A 20,469-nucleotide genomic window follows, 5' to 3' on the forward strand; every position below is an offset into this window, starting at 1 on the left:
ATCGTGTGTGTTTTTGCATGTCGGCAATGTGGTCTTGGCGGGGACGGGGCGTGGTGGAGGTTGGGCTTGGGTAGGCGATATTATCGGATATCACGATATTTTCTGAGGCGATTATCGGTAAGATTTTTTGGCATATTGCCCAGCCCTAGAGTGAGCTTTAGTTTGTGGATCAGGCTTTATTCTGATAGTCTGGCTGATGTGGCCTCTCAGTCTGTTGTGTGTTATGATGATTCTTGCCAAATCATTCACATTAAACAAAGCATGTTTTTATAACTGAGTTGAAATATTGGGTAAGCACAAAGACTGTTTCTATCTCTGTCTACATATTGATGGTATTTCCTTCCCTTTTTTGTTAACAATTTAACTATCCTTTTTGTTTCTGTTGGAAAGTATCTATTTTAGGGTCTCTAAATTACATCAATTTTTGGTGTAATTGAATGAAACACTATGACATCAGATATTTGAGGAGGCGAAAAGGCCTTGTGTCCTACACAGTATCAGAATACAAGAAACGAGAACTGGTCTTCAAGATTTGATCTAGTTCCTGAACTGTGTTTGTAAATATCTATATTTCTGTCAATTTAGTTTTGCATATCAAGTGTTGTTCTTTTATTAGTTTATATGCTTATATACTGCTGTCTTTCTGTCCGCAGACACGTATGCAGAGTTTACAGCCAGACCCGAAGGCTCAGTACCGCAGTGTTTACGGTGCATTGAAGAGGATTGTGCGGACAGAGGGCCTCCTTCGGCCCTTGAGGGGCCTCAATATCACTGTGCTGGGGGCCGGTCCTGCACACGCACTCTATTTCGCCTGCTACGAGCGGATCAAGCGCAGCCTTAGTGACGTTATACAGAATGGAGGCAACAGTCACATTGCTAACGGTAGGAGAAGGAGATTATTCTGTGCGGTCTTAAATGGACAGTTCACACAAAAATTAAAGCTTTCTGTTAAAGGAGAAGTCCGGTGTGATATTGACCTAAAGTGTGTTGAATCATGATACCGAGTGTGAACTTACCCTTCATAGCTCATCTCGGCTTGTCCACTGCAGTCCGAAATCTGGCGTTAGTTAGCCGATGCTAACAACAGGTTGTCAATGAGGGTGAATAGGGCATCGGACTAGCCATGTAAATAAATCACTGTTTTACACCATTTACGAGGCACACTTCATTGGTAGACTTCCAAGGGCCCTGACATTTAAAACGAGACATTGAGAACTTTGAAAAAGCACTGGTAGTTTATTTACAAGAAGATTTATACAGACATTCCCCTTAGTAAAATTACCGATCGCCGCCATCTTGAATTTAGTCACGATAAGTCGAGTGTCGAGCTGGAGCTACTTTGTGCCTCGTAAATGGTGTAAAACAGTGATTTATTTACATGGCTAGTCCGATGCCCTATTCACCCTCATTGACAACCTGTTGTTAGCATCGGCTAACTAACGCCAGATTTCGGACTGCAGTGGACAAGCCGAGATGAGCTATGAAGAGTAAGTTCATACTCGGTATCATGATTCAACACACTTTAGGTCAATATCACACCGGACTTCTCCTTTAAAGGAGTAGTTCACTTTCAGAACAAAAATTTACAGATTATGTACTCACCCCCTTGTCATTCAAGATGTTCATGTCTTTCTTCAGTCGTAAAGAAATAGTTTTTTGAGGAAAACATTTAAGGATTTCTTTCTATATAATGGACTTCTATGGTGCCCCCGAGTTTGAACTTCAAAAATGCAGTTTAAATGCAGTTTCAAAGGGCTCTAAATGATCCCAGCTGAGGAAGAAGGGTCTTATCGAGTGAAACGATCAGTTATTTTCTAAAAACATTTACAACTTATATACTTTATAATCTCAAACCGTCGTCTTGCACTGCACTGCGTGAACTCTGTGTATTCCAGTTCATGACAGTTCATTCAAAATTGCCCTACATCACCGCACTACTAACCCAGTGTTTACTAAGTAAATGTGCAAGTAAGATCAAACACCCTTTACAAAAAAAGGTAAAACTGCGATGTAGGATGATTTTGAAGTTGGAAGAGAAAATGAGATGGGAGTTTTTTGACATACCCTAAAGGGGGTCGCACACCGGACGAGAAACGCAGCGCAACGTCGCGTTGCGCCGAGGACAGCTGGAGGTATGGCACACCAGACGCGCACATTCTATACGCGCCAGTTCATTTTTCAGTGAAGTTCTGAACTGCAAGTGACGGTTGTGACCTTGTAAATCCAGTAGGTGGCAGTCAAAGACAGTGAATGTAATTACGACAGGCAAATGTTACATAGGACTTTAGATTTTGCGTATGAAAAAATGTATTGAGAAAATAAAATATGAATGAATTATATAGGTTTACATTTTTTTCAAGCTGTAAACCTAATGTAAGTAGTATTTTGCAGCAGTGGTTTCTTGTTTTTTTAATCTAATAGGACGATTTGAGACTAATATGATGTTATTTAATATAAAACTATGCAGATGGCGCTCTGTGGCGCGGCAGAAATTTGAACAGCTTCCTGAGTCGTAGCTGGGCGCCGCGGACAGACGCCGAAGGCGCCTCCGGTGTGCGTATGCTCATAGAAAACTATGTGTTCGAATTTTAAAGACGTGGCGCTGCGCTTCGCGTTCGGTGTGCGACCCCCTTAACTGTCATGAACCTGAATACACAGAGTACACACAGAGCTAGACAAGACAGGCATTTGAGGTTAAAAAAAAATTACAATTTATACACTTTTTAAGAAATAACCAATCAGTTTGCTAGATTAGACCCTTCTTTTCTCGGCTGTGATCGTTTAGAGCCCTTTGAAGCTGCATTTTGGAAGTTCAAACTCAGGGGCACCATAGAAGTCCATTATATGGAGAGAAATCCTGAAATGTTTTCCTCAAAAAACATCATTTCTTTACGACTGAAGAAAGACATGAACATCTTGGATGACAAGGGGGTGAGTAAATTATCTGTAAATGTATTTTCTAAAAGTGAACTGCTCCTTTAATTTACTTACCCTCATCAAAGCTGAAACCGTAGGGTTTGGTGCTTCATAAAATGTCAATGGCCACCGGCACTTGATAGCAAAGATGGTCACTCGAGTTAGTGACTCGGACTCATGACCAAAGACTCGAGATTTGACTCTGACTCCAGGTTAAAAGTGAACATTAGTCGAAAAAAAGCAAATGCTGGCAACAAAATTAATACCCTTGATAATATCCTGATGTTATATTAAGGTCTTATGAAGCGAAATGATCAGTCTGTGCAAGAAATGAATCATTATTTACAACAATATCTGTAATCCAGAGCCTCGGGCAAACAAACAAGAACAAACTGGTTCTTTACGATAATTTGCTTCTGGTTCAAATAACTAATTCATCAGTTTAAGTAATTAGGGCTGCGATGATTCCTCGTGTCTCTCAGTATTAGATTTTTAAAAATCCTCGATTGCATTTAGCCTGCATCAAGTAATCAGCAAAATAGTGGTGCATTCCACATATTAAACCCATTTAAAAATCATAATAAATCATAATGCTATTAAGAAAATTTCAAACACTACGATGCAGGTTTAATATATGCGCTTGAATTATTTACATGCGTGTAGGTTAGGGTTTGTGTGTGTCAGAGCGGCTCCGTTCACAGTAAATGCTGCTATACAAACTATTATCATTTACATGTGTGTGGAGTGTCTCAAATAGTGCTGTCACTATCGATTATTTTGGTAATCGAGTAATCTGTCCATTATTCTGACGATTAACCGAGTAATCGGATAATTTTTTTTTGTATTAAATAAAAGAGACCTAAGTTAACAATAGCCTTTAAAATTAACATATATAATAGAAACATATAATAGCAATGAGGCAATAATAATTAGTTCAAATAAAGTATCAAAAGAGATTAGTCATTTAAGCAATAAGGTACGAGAGGCCGTGCTGTATCGTGAATAAATCACGGCTGAAGGGCGTTGTTAGGCACGACGCGAAGCGGAGTGCCTGCAACCCCTTCAGCTGTGATTTATTCACGATACAGCACGGCCTCAAGTACCTTATTGCTTTTATAAAACGGTTACCACACAATAAAAATATTAATATCAAAAATATATATTAATTTATGTATATTAGGTTGTACGTTTTCATAAAGTAAAATCATTAACTGCCTTCCGCTGTAAAAAGTAGTCCCTAACTGCTAAAGCTTTGTTTACGTTGCTAAGGGTGGTTGCTAAGGAGGTTCAATGATACACAGAACGTTGAGTGAAGCGGTCGTAGCCGTGCTGTATCGTGAATAAAACAGCTGCTGACCAATCAGAATTGAGGAATGGAACTAACCGTTTTATAATATTTGTTTAATCCTTGTTAAATATTGACTCAACAAACATTTAATTAAAATGTCCACTTAATCTTTAATATTTGGCCATTTTTTTATGACAGAAATGCTGCAGACACTGTAATTTGTTGAATATGTGGATATCAAAACGTGTAAACTCAGGGTGAGGATTTACATTTTTATTATGAAATCGCAAAAAACAGTTAGCATATAGAGATGTATCGATGTATTCTCCTGTGTTTGCATAGGGTTATAAATGATATACATTACAAACCTGATGAAATAGCACACGTTGGGTTCCCAGATAAACGTTATTATAAACCAAAACTCACAATCACATGCAGAGATAGAGTTTGAGACGCTCAACACATGTAAATTATTTAGCAACATTTACTGTGAACTAGGGCTGGGCGATTCTTTCGATTTTTCCGATTAATTCGAATTTACGTTTTAAGACGATTTAATTTTTTATTAAATCGAGGTATCGTGATTTTTTTTTTAATAAAAATATTAGATACATTGTAATTGCACCAATGGCAGAATAATTAAGAGGCAATATTGTCCGACCACATGATGGCGCGCCTAATTAACCGCTGTATTCAGAACGGAAAACAAATGACTCGTTCTGGTAAAATAACGCGAGTCACTAAGGGGACATGATTAGCTGCTTGCTAGCAATTTAGCCTGTTACAATACAGTACATACAATTTCACTTACCACATAAACAGAGTAGAGAGATGATTGAAGACAATGGCGAATTATTTGCATATCAGGGCTCTAGAGTGCGACCTAATTTCTCAATGGTGCGACTAAAAGACCAGCAGTTCAAGGGCAAAAAAAAACTACTGCGTACGACTATGAAAAAATATTTAGGAGCACCATGTGCGACTGACCCGACCAGCATATTTGTGTTTGCGCTGAAAGGAGCTTCAAAGGTTTCTATGTGTTTTGCACGTTGACTAATGTATCTCAAGTGTAGAGAGAGTGTAAATTAGGGCTGCACGATTTGGAGAAAAAATCTAATTGCGATTTTTCTGATCAAAATTGCGATTTGCGATTTAAAATGCGATTTACTACTATTTCATAAAAGAGCTACAGGTTTTATATGGTGGTTTTAACAGAACCAAAGAAAGACCAAGCATAATCACAAAGTATGCTACACTGTTCTACTGTTTATTTAAAACCTCTTAAACATTGTTGCCTTTTTTAAAATAAAGTTGTCAGTTATCATGACAAATTAAGAAAATAACTACAGTATCTTAAATAAAATAAAATGAACAATTAAAATTATATAATAAAATATTATTAAAATCTTAAACTTTTAGGAATCCAAACACACTGTAAACAATTTTACATCAGTAAAACACTGATGATAACCTACATTAAGAGACACTTTGTTGGGAAGTTGAGCCGCTGCTCCCGCTTATCTTTTCCAAATGGCGTTAACGTTATTTGCTCAGTACATGCAGTAGAGACCTGCACTCCTACGGGAGTATATAGCGGGACCCGACGCAACCGACTGCGGCGTGGGACAAAACTTGATGGGCGAGTGCGGCTGTTCGGGACGCGGGAAAATAAAATGATTCGCGGGATCCCCGCAAAATAGAAATATCTAAAAAGCAAAATATTGTTATTCATCTATTGCACAAAAGCAGCAAGAACAACTAGTATACAACTTACAGCTATGATTAGTAAGCACAAGGATAGGCAGTCATCAGAGGAGTTTAAGTTAGAATCCACTCACTGCTCAAACATTCTTGCACAGTGCTGAATATTGCGTGCTCGCAAATTAAAACACACAAAGTGTAGACATTGTGAAAGATTCATCGTGCAAAATATTAATTGTGTTAGAGCTTTATGAGATCGCAAATGAAGTGAGATGTCAACTTTAGCTTTGTCTGCTTGCATTCTGCTCTGGATACACACAGTAGCTCATGCTTGCTCTTAATTCTGTTGTGAATGTTGATGCTTAGCCTATATAACAAATATTTTATCGGGGACGTTTATGCTGGGGTTTTGTGAAACTTACGAGATGTTACAAAACTGTTTCATGTAAATTCAATTGATGTACTGAAAAAAAACTATATAGGTTACTTTTATGCGGGCAGGAGCGGGACAAAACATGAATGTCGAGGTAGGAACGGACCGAGATCAACATATTTCTGCGGAGGCGGGAGGGACTGAAAAATACGTCCCGTGCATGTCTCTACATGCAGTGTTAAAATGCCCCCTATTGGTTAAACTCTGCATCAAACGTAATATAAGCATGAAGACGTAATATGCACTTGAAGTGACCTGTCAAAAATGACTTATATGCTTGTTACCACATTTGATAATAAATCGAAATAATCGCAGCTCTTGCGATTTGAAAATCGCACCCTTTCAAATCGCGATTTCGGTTTAAAAACGATTAATCGTGCAGCCCTAGTGTAAATAAGAGACTGAATGGGCAGTAGCTTTGTTTATTATAATAGAGCTTTGTGAGATTGCGAACTAAGATGAGTGACAGCTTTTAATCATTTTTAAGGGAGTTTGTAAATGAGATATTGATTACAACAGTTAAATAAACAAGTTATTGTTAAGTGACTTACATTGTCTGACTATAACACTATTGCCTGATTTTGCTCTATTTCGTCGTCAAAAGTAGTCTGAAATAAGTCACAGCTGAGCCTTATGAATTAACTTATGAATGAACGTGCGTTTTTAAGCGAATCTAGTGAAATTATTCAATTTCCCATTCATGAAGAGTCACTTGCTTTATTCCTGAATGAACCATCCGTTCAAACGAATCAAATGAATGAAATGATTCAGTAATTAAATCAGTGTCTTACCACCACCTGCTGGCAGATCGCTTCAGTTATTTAAATCATTTAATATTTCTGTGTTCAAAATTGTATATTTTTGTATAGGATATAAGTGCAAGAGAAAAGCATGGAAATATATATTTTCCTCCCATCTCATATTTATTTGTCTTACAAACATTTACTGTGTCTGGTATGATAAGAATGGGGCCTGGTGGAAAGCACTGATGCAGTTGCTATGTATATTGCAAATATATGGTGCCCATATATATTGTGGAAAAGCTGGGGTTTCTTTACATGCTAAAATAGTAGGGGGGAAAAAATCGATTTAAATCGTAAATCGGATTTTTTGTGAAAAAATCGGGGATTTTATTTTTAGGCCATATGACCCAGCCCTACTGTGAACGGAGCCGATCTGAGACGCACGCAAGTAACTTACACGCATGTAAATAATTAAAGTGCATATTTTAAACCTGCATCGCATATATATTTAATTGAATTGTAGCTTTTTAATGCCATTATGCTTTATTATCATTTTAAATGGGTTTAGTATGTGGAATGCGCCACTTCCGGTATTTTGCGGATTACTCGATACGGGCAAAATGCAATCGAGGATTTCTTAAAATCGAATACTCAAATAGAATCGAGGAATCGTTACAGCCCTAGTCTCAAACTCCATCTCTGCATGTTGTTGTGAGTTTGAGTTTATTATAACGTTCATCTGGGAATGGAACATGCACTATTTCATCAGATTTGTAAAGTAAATCATTTGTAAACCTATGCAAACAGGAGAATACATCAATATCTTTCGCAATATGCTAATTGTTCATGGCGATTTCAAAATAAAAGTTTAAACCCTCACTCTGAGTTTACAGTCTGAGTTTTGATGTCCACATATTTAAGAAATGATAGTGGCTAGAGCTTTTCTGTCATAAAGAAATGGCCAAATATTAAAGATTAAGTGGATATCTGATGTAAACGTTAAGTCAATATTAAGGATGCACTGAAATGAAAATGCTTGGCCTAAGCTGAACAAAATTAAACACTCGGCTGAAGGCCGATTACTGAACACTGTTTTTTGTGTTTTTCCCCCATGTATTTTGCCAATTTTTTTACACCATTGCATAAATTAAATAGCCAAAATGTGATTTTTACAGTTTTGTCTTGCTTTTCAAAAGTAAATAAATAAAATAAAAAATCAAGTACAAAACAACAGTTAAAATATTTAACACTTAACATTTTTAACAGTCAAGTAGACATCTATTTGATCCTTTTCGCTTATTCGGTGATTGTAATTAAGGTTGTCGAACATTCGGTGCATACCTAGTCAATATTAAACAAGGATTAGATCAGCTGTAAAGTGTTAAAACAATCATTAGGCCGTCGCCCTCTGCAGGCATTTGTCATAATGTGTAACGTAGTGTTGTCAAAAATATCGATATTTCGATAAATATCAATACTGAAATATCTGAACGGTACCAATACCAATTTCCCGAAGTATCGATACTAGCCGAGCTGTCACTTTAAGTTCTCCACAAAGGCGAGTTGACAAACACCACACGTGACCGCAGTTCATGTCTCGTCTCATTCAAGTGAAGCGAATAGAGGCGCCCCGGGACCGCCTTTGTTTGATAAAGAACACAGCAGGAGTGCTATCTGGAAATATTTCGGATATGAAACAAATGAACATGGAAAGCCGAAGTTACCAAGCAAGCCAATATGTAAGAGTTGCTACAGAGCAGTGCTAACAAAAGGCGCTAACTAATTTTGCAAAGCACCTGAAAGACAGACACCCGAGTCTATATAAAGAAGAACTTTTCTCATTTTAACATTATCACCTGAATCATTAAATAAGATTGCCTATTATTGTTGCTGTTATGAGTGTTGTCACGTTTTTTTACCGTAGTTCGTTAATATAATCAGATTGAGGAATCTTAGATGAGTAAATACTTTAACTGCGGTCAAATTTAAATTAACTGTGCTTATTTAACTTTATTTTAAAAAAAATCATTACTTAAATTCTGCAATTTGTCTTAATGTCTATCCAGTGAGCAACTGAGCATTGTTTTCGTGTGTGATGCACGCATGTTTGCTTGCATGGATCGTTGATTATGAATCCGGCATTAAAATCTGTTCATCAAATAATGTTAATCTATTAACCAGCATTTATGAACGATGAGCAATGCATTTGTTACAGTATATTTGAATCTTTGATAACGGTAGGTAATAAAAATACAACGGATCATGTTAGCTCTCGTCCAATAAATATTAACAGATATAACTTTGGATTTTAATTAGTTAATGTATTAGTAAATTATAGTTTAAATGAACTTTTAACTAAGATTAATAAATGTTTTGGGAGTATTTTTCATAGTTACAAATATATTTGACCATTAACTTAACTCTAAGATTAGTTAGATAGTTCAGTTAATTTTAAAAGTGTGGTCTAAAAAGAAAAAAAAAGTTTACAACCTACACTACCAGTTGTATTTGAACAGCAAATAAAGTATGAAGCTCAAACTCAAATGAGGCTAAGAATCTGAGCAGTGTACATATGCATATACATCATTGTCATGTTCTAGACTATATTTATCTTTAAATTAAAAAAGAAATTTACCTCCTTAATATTGTGGCAGTTTTTTTCTCTGTGGTATCGAAAATAGTATCGAATATCGATATTTTTCAAGGTATCGTATCGAAGTTAGAAATTCCAGTATCGTGACAACACTAGTGTAACGTACATTAGATCGTTTATAATACGTAATGTATTTGAACTATTTTGTTCAATAAAACCATATGATTAATTTCTTTTGATACTTTATTTGAGCTAATTATTATTGCCTCATTGCTATTAAATATGTATTTTAGTCTTAATCAACATTTTACATTAACAGTTACCATAAAAACTAGGGATGCACCGGTTGACCGGCCATAAATCGATTTTAACCCGGCCGGTTTTTTTCCGGAAGTGTGTACGCGGGCCGCGGCATTCGATTCATTCAGAAACATGTCACTTGTGTGGCGGTTTTTCGAAATCTGTGAGCAGGACGTGAAGATTGCAATCTGCAATGTCTGCAAAGGACAGCCGCTTTTCTGTGCTCGCTGAAGTTGCGCAAGCGTACCTGTCCTCGCCCTGCACAAGCGCAGACAGCGAAAGTTTGTTCAGCTCAGCTTCTCACGTGACAGATGAAAAAAGAAACAGACTCACTTGTGACAAAGCTGAGATGCTTCTTTTTGTAAAAAGCATTACTTTGCTTTTGAAAACCCAAAAATAAAAGTCTGTTCTGTTAAGAATGATTATTATTATTTTACATTAAAATGCCTGTTGGCTTGCTGTTTTACTTTACTAAAAGCATGTTTTACTTATTAAACTGTATTTACTTTCATATTTTTTATTTATTATTTAATTTCAGATGTCAGATGCTATTGATTCAATAGCCAAAGCCAGATTGGCCTGTTAAATACTAAATAAACATGTTGTTTATGTTGTTTACTTGCATAACTTCTTGTTTGTGAAAAAATCGGAAATCGGTAACGGAATCGGCCAGCTTGCTTGTAAAAAATCGGTATTGGAATCGGCCATGAAAAATCATGATCGGTGCATCCCTAATAAAAACATTAATTTCACCTGTTCTTTCAAGTTCTTGGTGCACATACGCTCATATCAGCAGCCTATCAGTTCTTTAGTCTGAGTCTTCATCAGTTCAGTTACAATAGAGGAACTGAAGTGCTGAATGAGTCGGCAAAAAACAGTATCATGGGATCAAATACAGCGGTATTTTGGCGTCTGACAGTGAGTTTTGATTATCTCGTATAACTGTGCTGCTTGAGTCGTGAACTGTTTCAGATGGTTCTGTCAGATTTGGTGAACTAGTTCATTAAAAAGAAATGGTTCATAGAACGATTCTTTTGTGAACTGGACATCACTCTGGGCCACTGAACAATTGTTTTGCTTCATAAGATGTGCCAGTGACTTGCGTTTTATGAATCACTAAGGACCACCATTTCAGCTAAAAATCTTCTTTACTGTTCTACTGAAGAAAAAAGACTGGCCAGGGTCAGTAACTCAACAGCAAATTTAATTTTATTAATTTAATTTAATCTCAATGGCTAGATATCTGATTTTGGAACTCTGAATCTAAGACCAAGAGTGCTATCGTTTTAGGAGAAGGGAATGGAAAGAACTCCGCTTTGTCTGATGTGTAGAACATTGTCAATGTAGCATATGAGTATGAGTTTCTGTTCTGTTTTTCCACATGTTGTGAGTGACTTGATATGATGATGTTCATAATTTTTCTTGTCTTCTCGACTTTTAGGTGTGGCAGGAAGTGTTGCCACTGTCCTTCACGATGCCATCATGAACCCAGCAGAAGGTATTCTTCTACTGTCAATACCATTCAATTAGGGCTGGTCCGAAAAACGATATCATATCGAATCGTGATAAAATTTGTTAATAACGATGATAAGCTCTAGACATTTTTTGCTCGATATGGATTAATCTAAGAGCCAATCACACAGCAGAAATATGCGACAACAGCCAATCAGCGTGCAGCGTGCGTGTGCACGTCAAAGTACAAAGTTCATGTCCTACCGCACTTTGCGAAGCAAACTTAACACCAGGACGACAAAAAAAAAAAAAGCAGCAACGAAAGTGAAACTAACCTGGAGTTATTATCCAAAGATGTTGAAATTGTCGACAAAAAAGGTAGCACGAATTCCGTTATATAAGTGGTTTGACTATCTGAAAAGTGACTCTCAGCTCAGCTGAGAGTTTGGCGAGATTGTTAAAACCGAAAGCAAAAAAATGCACGCGCATTCAAAAGCTATTTTAATCCCCCTTGTTCAGAGAGTGACTCCCCAATGCGCGCAAATTAGGCTACATGACATATCTAAGCTGTTATTAGTATGTAGACTATGATAGGTTGTGTATGTCTATAGCTCTGTATCATGCTTGAAATATTCGGTCTCTGTTTGCACTTTGAATATTTAGAGAGTAGCCTACTTTGATTATGGCTGAATTATCTGCACTTAATACGATTAAGAAAGAACTGTCGTAATTTTTTGTTATTTATAGTGTAGATTGTTTCAAAATGCAGTGGTTGCCTCTAATTTAAATAGCTCAACCTATAATAGAGAAAATAAACAATTGTGTTAATAATAATAAATAAATAATTGTTACAAATTATGTTTTTACAATCATTTTATGTTTACATTTTGTACATTTACTCTCATTTACCATACTCTGTCACAACTTTTATTTTTTAAATTTATTTTAGTAAGGTGTTTTAAGTTTTAAGGCCAAATCTGTAATCTGTTTTTGTTAATAAACTATACTTTAAAATGTAATTTAATGAACCCTTCAATTTTTGTGGCTTTAGTCATTGTTGGGATACTATTTTAAAGCTGGCAACATCAACAGCTTATATCGAAATATATATCGTTGTCGTTCAATATGGGAAAAAATGATCGAGATTACATTTTTGCCATATCGCCCAGCCCTACATTCAATAATGAATCCTATATTTTTCACACTTATATAAGTTAACTGTAAAGTAGTTTGTTTTTTGGTCCTTCAAGATAACTGTTGCAGACTGTGCCCAAGACATTCCACATTTCATCAATATTAATAGATTTTATCCAGGGATTTACTTTTTTATGATTTACTTAGAAGCTTTTTATCAATCCAAAAACCCTGGTCTAGATAATAGAACCAAAAATACGCTATTTAAAATTTGTTATTTGACAAGGCTGTCGGTAGAGTCCAGTTTTTGTTGAAACCATTCAATATGCTGATATTGGCCAATGCAGAAAATATAGTCAATATATTTTAGTCCCGCAGTGATGGTATATTTTTGAAGGCCAGCCAAGAAGTTAGAATCACCCTGAATCCCTCAACAAAAATCCTATAGGAATGTTCCAGTGATTCTTGGATTATTACAGAAAATAAGCTCTGTCACCAACAAGTTCTCACATGAATTTCACATGTTTTGTTCATGATAATCTCCACAAATTAATGCATTTATGAATTCTAAAACCTAAATACAATCGCCAGAAGTAAAAAGCTAAGCTTATGGTACAAATGAATTACACCACAGTCACAAGACTTTAGCCTCACCACCATTAAACAGATGAAAAGAACGATTGGATAGGGGATACGATTGGATCCCCTAAAGGGATTTCCTAATTCCTAAAGGTTAATAATAAAAAAAAACTGTTAATAATTGGTTACACAGAACTTTATTACATTAATTTAACACCATATACACAGTCTGCAACTTTTGTTAGGGCACCTTATTTTGCGGGGCTTCCTAAAAAAAGATTCTAAAGGCTACTAGGATCCAACTAGGCTAGCCTACATTTTACCGCAAACTTGCGACTAGTTAACTTTCTAAAGAAGGCGCAATCGCGTTTGCTAAGGGTCGGGACTTACAGTAACATCAACACACTGAAACTATTGTATTCAGAACATAAAATATTTTATAGCACTTTTTAATCTGTGATTGTGTGTTAAAAGTGTTCACGAGATACCAACCTTTCGCCAGCCGTCTTCTCTCCACAGATGATCCAAACAGATGTGGTGTGCACGGAGGCGAGGGTGTGTGTGTGTGTGTGTGTGTGTGTGTGTTTGAGGGAGAGACGCGTGAGTGACAGAGAGATGAAGAGAGAGCAGGGAAAGGAAATGCAGTTGAACGAATTCACTGCGTGCTTTAAATAGCGCACCGCCACAGATTCGTCTATGTGTGGGAAACACTGCAGTGGTGAAAAAAATGGCAAAATACATGGAGGAAATAACACGAAAAACTGTGTTCAGTAATCGGCCTTAGGCCAAGAATTTTCATTTCGGTGCGTCCCTACTTAATGTTAAAATAAGAAGTTCAAAAATGTTTTTAAAAACTACACTTTTTGCCCTGAAGACCTATCGTTTCATATCGTCATGTGACCACAATAACATCAAGATTTGATAATGCCATTTTTGTTTATATACAGTTTTACATAGTCTTTTTCACTCTCTCTCAGTGGTGAAGCAGAGGATGCAGATGTATAACTCTCCATACCGCAACCTGTACGACTGCGTCCTGACGATCAGTCGCAAGGAAGGACTGGCCGCCTTCTACCGCAGCTACAGCACTCAACTGACCATGAACATCCCCTTCCAGGCCGTCCACTTCATCACTTACGAATTCATGCAGGAACATTTTAACCCTCAGCGGCAATACCGGCCTGAGACACACATCCTGTCCGGAGCGGCAGCTGGAGCCATTTCTGCTGCCGTGACCACTCCGTTAGACGTTTGCAAGACGCTGTTAAACACTCAAGAGAACGTGGCGCTCAGCTCTGCGCATGTTAGCGGACATCTCTCCGGCATGGCCAACGCGCTCAGGACAGTGTACCGGCTGGGCGGCGTGCCAGCGTTCTTTAAAGGCGTCAGAGCGCGAGTCATTTATCAGATGCCATCTACGGCTATCGCCTGGTCCGTGTATGAGTTCTTCAAATACTTTCTGACCCAAAAGGAAACGCACATCCAGGAACTAGGGAGGAACGCTCACAAGGCCAGCAATACATGAGGCCCATTAGCAGTGAATCCGTTCAGCCCATCCAAAGAGTGAGCGTGAAGATCAAGGGGCGACGGAAGACGCCTTTGGCTCAAAGAGGAATGTAGATGCTCATTTCTTATGCAGTAGACACTCCAGCAGCTTCTGTGTTTGTTGCTAACGTATTAATTTATTGGAAGAGTTTAATGTTGTTACAAGAATGTATGGACGCTGCACACTACAGAAGGTTTCTTGTAAACATGACGGGAACAGACAGGTAAAGATGTGTAGATGTTTTGTTTGTATTCTCACTTACATAACATATTTATGCTGGAGCATGATGGTATGTGTGTGTATTTTTATACATTTGTGCACATACCGTCTGCTCAATGACAAAAACCAGTGAGGTAGACTATTTTTTCATTTATTTTATTGGCTTTTTTTGGATATTTTAGGGGGTTCAGAAGAGTTTGGTTTTATTACTTTATATTTTAATTTTATTATTTTTTTTTTTTTAATATAATTTAAGACATTCCTGAATTTTGTTGCGCAATAATCAGATAAAATTTTATTATTATTATGTTATTAGTTTATTGATATTGCCTAATCGTCTATGAAACCTGACTAAGCTTCAAGCTGAGCATTTTATATTTCAATTTGGACCCAACTTTGATGGGTTTTATTAAAATAAGGAAAGATGGCAAATTTAATTTGACTCCAATAAAGGTGTGGCTGTTTAGAATGGAAGTGCGATACATTGTAGGTTAGAATTTGTACAAGATTAAACAAACACGGCCTAATTTTTATTCACGTTTATTTAAATTTCATAAACCCTGACAAAAATTCAAGACTAGATTGCTTGCTCCATGAAAACTTAGTTTTTATTTTATCCAAATATTTTACACTTTACATTAGGATGGACTAATCTACAATTGAAATTTGCTTTCAAAGATTTGGATGCTAATTAATCAAACTGCCTGATTTCATCACACTAAAGCACTTATGATTTTTAAATTCATAGTGTATGTATTCCTCTGTTAATTTGCTCTAAATTATTTTCACTTTAAGCAGTGGAAGTTGAAAGCTAAAATGAATGAGTTTTGTGTGATAACTTTAAGACATAATTGTCAATTAGATATATAACCAGTCAAGCCTGTGATATAATTATGAGACGTGATCTATGCAGTGGGTTTTGCAGCTTTGAACGTTTTTCCTGCTTGTTAAAACCCTGAGAACTAAGAGCGTGAGTGTGCACTAGAGCTGCAGCTGAAATCCCAAACCCAGAAAGAAATCTTTATTCCTTTATGAAGTAGATAGGAGGTTTCATAGCTGTGACAATCTGTTTCAGTCTGGGCTGTTGTGAATATGCAGCTGACTCATCCTTTGTGTTCTGCATCTTTGTGAATCTTTAGATTCAGTCGCCCATGCAGAATAAATCTTGCCTTGTTTTCCAGGAATAGACCTTAGTCAGAGTAGATGGCATATTTAATTTGTTATGAATGAAAGCAAGGCTGTGGTAGTCATCGAAATTCAGAAAAGATGGCTTTTCAGTGTTTTGTCGTCCAAATGATTGACAAGCAGATGTAGGTTTGACTATTTGGGCCTCTTATAATAAATTTGAGTAGGACGAATTTTCTAATTTAAAGCAACAGTTAATTGAAAAATGAAAATTAGTTTTAAAGTCATTTACTCACCTTTGTGTGCTTTCAAACCTATAAGACTAAGTTCACACAACCAAAATGTTTTAAAGTTCATAAAGACATCATAAAAGTAGTTTATATCTATCCAAGTCTTCTGAAAAGACAAATGCTGTATATGTTGAACAGACATGTAAACATTTTTTTTTTCAAGTCAACCAAGTACAGTTAAGCTTTTGTTTACCATATTTGATCAGAAGAATTGGAATAAATCTATTCAATTAATATGGATTACTATGTCTTTATGAACATTTTAAAGCTGGAAATCTTTCCAATGGATGGACAAAAAATAAAAAATTTTGTTACTCTTTAATGAGTTTGGTTGAGTAAACGTGGGTTTGTAAATGTTCACCTGTTAATATTAAGTCAGTTATTTCTAACCTTTTATAGTTTGGATTTAAACACTGATGTCTATGGTAGCGATCAAAATTGAGCAAATCATTGTTTGAAATCGGCGCTTCGAAATACATTTGATGGTTATAATATAGTTTGCATTGTTTCGCCACTAGGTGGTATGGAAGCCCGTTTCCGACACTCAGTAGCAAAAAAAAAATACAAATAAAAAAGTTATTGTGACTTTTATCTCACAATTCTGACTTTTTTCTTAGAACTGTGTGATTAAAAACTCACAATTCAAGCTGTTTTCCTTCAGAATTGTGGGACATGAACTCACAATTCTGATTTTTTTTTTCTCAGAATTGTGTGATAAAACCAATTCAAACTTTTTTTTAGAATTGCGAATTGCGAATTTGAGATATCAACTTGTTCAGAATTGCGTAATATAAACTCACAATTGCAAATTGTACAGTCAGAATTGCGTCATTTAAAATCTCCCAATTTAAACTTTTTAAAATTGTCTGATATAAACTCACAAATGCGAGTTATAGTCAATTTCGAGACATGAACTTACAATTCATACTTTTTTTTTCTCAGAATTGCATAATTAAAAACTCACAATTCAAACTTTTTCTTAAAATTGTGTTATAAACTCACAAATGTGAGTTATACAGTCACAATTTCAAGATATAAACTCACAGTTCTGACTTTTTCTCAGAATTGTGTGCTTATAACTCACAATTTAAACTTTTTTTTCCTTCAGAATTGTGATATAAACTTGCAATCGTGACTTATACAATCACAATTGCAATATATAAACTCAATTCTGAGTTTTCTCAGAATTTTGTAATTAAACTCCCAATTCAAACTTTTTCTCAGAATTGTGATATAAACTCACAATTGCAAGTTATACAGTCAGAATTGCCTAATTACAATCTTGCAATTTAAACTTTAAAATTGCGTTATAAAAACTCTCAAATGCGAGATATACTGTCAGAATTGCGAGACATGAACTTACAATTCATACTTTTTTCTTGTTATTAAAAACGCGATTCAAACTTTTTCATAAAATTGTGATATAAACTTATACAGTCAGAATTTCATAATATAAACTCACAGTTCTGACTTTTTTCTCAAAATTGCAAACTCGCAAGAATTAAATTTATTAATTTTATCAGAATTAAAACTCGCAATTCATTTTTTTGTCTTCAGAATTGTGTGATATAATTTTACAACAACAAATTATACAGTCAGAATGGCAAAATGCAAATTTATCTCGCAATTCGAACTTCATTTCTATAAATTGCAACTTTATTTCTCAAAATTACAACTATTTCTCATTACAGATTTCTCGACTATTTCTCATAATCTTTATAACTCGCAATTCCGAGTTTATATCTCACGATTCTGACTTCGCCAGATAGAAACTCTGAAAAAAGTCAGAATTGTAAGAAAAAATGTCACTGAATAAAACTTTGAATAAAACTTTTAAACTGTGGCGGAAACGGGCTTCCATAAGGTAGAGACAAGTAGTTGTTAAATGTATTTGTCATTGAATCATTCATTCAAGAGATTTGTTCAAAAACATTCAATATTTATGTTTGAATCATTAAATCAGTTATTCAAACTTTTTTTAATTAATTCAAATTAATATTATTTTTTTTTGCAAAGAATAAATTGAGTTATCTTGCTTAGTTCAGAATCATGTGAGAATTACGATCTCTATTTGAAACAAATATATCATGATTCTCAATTTATCCAGAATCTCTTCTCAGAGAGGCCCGATATGTCTGTTTTATGGTTTTACAAACAAGAAATGTGTTTTCATTCCATCAAATTACATATAGCTCTTGAGGTCTGTGATGAATTTGCACTGGAATCGTGCACAGTAATCACGCGACTAGAGGGAATGGCTTTGTAAATAGTGTATAGTAATCGTAAGAGTTGTTCGATTTGACAACTTTGATTTGAATTATAGCCTATTTTATCAGACTTTTAGCTCTTGACTGAGATGATACGTACGTATCGTATGCAGGACGTCCTGTTAGTGGACCAACAGATGAAACGCACTCCAGAAGCATCCTGCAGCGCCAGTGTTTTAGTGTTTCATTTGCTCCATGCTAGCATTCATCAGCCGCTTGCCAGTGTTCATACTGCATCTTTGCAGTCTATGCAGAGGACGGGACGGGGCGGTGTGTGAGAGGGTTTCTGGTTTTACTGAGCTGACCGGTTTGTGCCTTTCCTGTGTCCTCTCTCACTTCCTGTTCCCTTGGACTTTTGTCCTCGGCCTTCTGTTTAGGGTTAAACGTTCCTAATGTCAGTCCAATGAGATTTTTGTTTGTTTGCCTTCTGATTAAATGCTTATTGGTTTAGTACTTGATTTGCTGCGTTTTTCCAGACCACTGTTTTTCAACTAGCATCTAGGAACCAAAGAAATGGATTTATTCACTCACTACCATTACAGTATAGCTTTATGTATCACTAACTTACAAATGCCTTTTAATTTGATCTTTTTTTTTAGGATGCATAGTTGGGTCATTACAACTGAGATAATGGATGTGGTGATATTTATTATGAGGGGCCGCACAAAGAAGATCTTTATTTTATTTGACTGACCAAGGACAAATTTCCGTGTTGTACGGTGGAAACCCCATGGGTTTGCTTCCTTTGGGTCCAGCATTTTTAAATGCTTCTTATCTGTAATTGCTCTGCAAAACTTGCTGTTTTACAATACACATTGTATTTGAAACCATTTAGAATTGTATTTCAGTTTTCGCTTTTTAAAGTTTTGCATTTGGGTCCAGTATTAACAACATTCCGTTCTTTGTGTGTGTGTGATCTTGACTACGTACCATGCTTTGAGAAAACATAAAACTGATTTATCAATGTTTTATCCTGATATTTGCCACATTGCAGTGAAGAAGTGCTGCAGTGTTACTCCTCTAAATATGCATCATGAACCAATTCATGTCTTGGCCGCTCTGTGCGCACATTGTAGAAGTTGGAATATTTTGATAAAAAATAGTGCCATCTAGTGTACGCAGGTTTAATTTTGTTTTTTGTTTTTTACTGCAATGGAAATGTAAAATGTAGACTCTAAAAAGTGATTGGTGGAAATGCTGCTACAGTTTGAAACACTGGAGCTGAAATAAAATGCACAATGATCAAACGAAACGTGTCTTATTTCGTTTGTGAATGGTTGTTTTGAATATATATTCAGCTGAAGTGATTGTGAGGCTCATTTTATGGCCTGTTAATAAACAATTTAGTATTTCCTTTTAGAAATAAAGTTTAATTAAATTTCTTCAAAACTGGAGGAACCTGGTTTACTGTTATCAGGAATGCCTGTTTTGAGATCCCTGCTGAAAATAACAACAGAAACCATCACAGAAATTCTAACAGTTTCCACTACAAATACCATTACAAATATTACAAACCATCAAATTTTACCATTAAAACCATTCAAATGGATCCCTGTAGTGTTTTGGGACATATTCCATTAGAATTTAGTGGTTTTAACAAGCGACCAATAGCACCACTACGATTTGCATTAAAACCAATACAATTCCAATTACAGAGCATTGCCAAAGTATTCATACCCCTTCATTTTTGATCACGTTTTATGTTGCATCCTTATGTTAAACTGTTTTATTTTTTTCCACATCATTTTACACTCAATGCACCACTGTGACCAAGCAACAAAAAAAGTCACAACTTCATACATTTATTAAAAAATTACATTGCATAAGTATTCATACCCTTAACTCACTACTTAGTTGAAGTCTTTTTGGGTATGATGCAACAA

The 20,469-nt window shown here is 35.8% G+C and overlaps 1 protein-coding gene across 1 annotated transcript; it reads left to right on the forward strand.

The window, feature by feature from the left end:
* Positions 1-659: 659 nt before the first annotated feature.
* On the forward strand, positions 660-19,822 carry slc25a37 (solute carrier family 25 member 37). The gene is made up of 3 exons (XM_073819607.1): positions 660-882; positions 11,416-11,472; positions 14,117-19,822. The coding sequence occupies exons 1-3, from the start codon at positions 660-662 to the stop codon at positions 14,662-14,664; spliced, it is 828 nt and encodes a 275-aa protein (XP_073675708.1). The 3' UTR covers positions 14,665-19,822.
* Positions 19,823-20,469: the final 647 nt, after the last annotated feature.

This window comes from Garra rufa, chromosome 15, assembly GCF_049309525.1.
Source record: "Garra rufa chromosome 15, GarRuf1.0, whole genome shotgun sequence".
In the NCBI taxonomy this organism is placed as follows: Eukaryota; Metazoa; Chordata; class Actinopteri; order Cypriniformes; family Cyprinidae; genus Garra; species Garra rufa.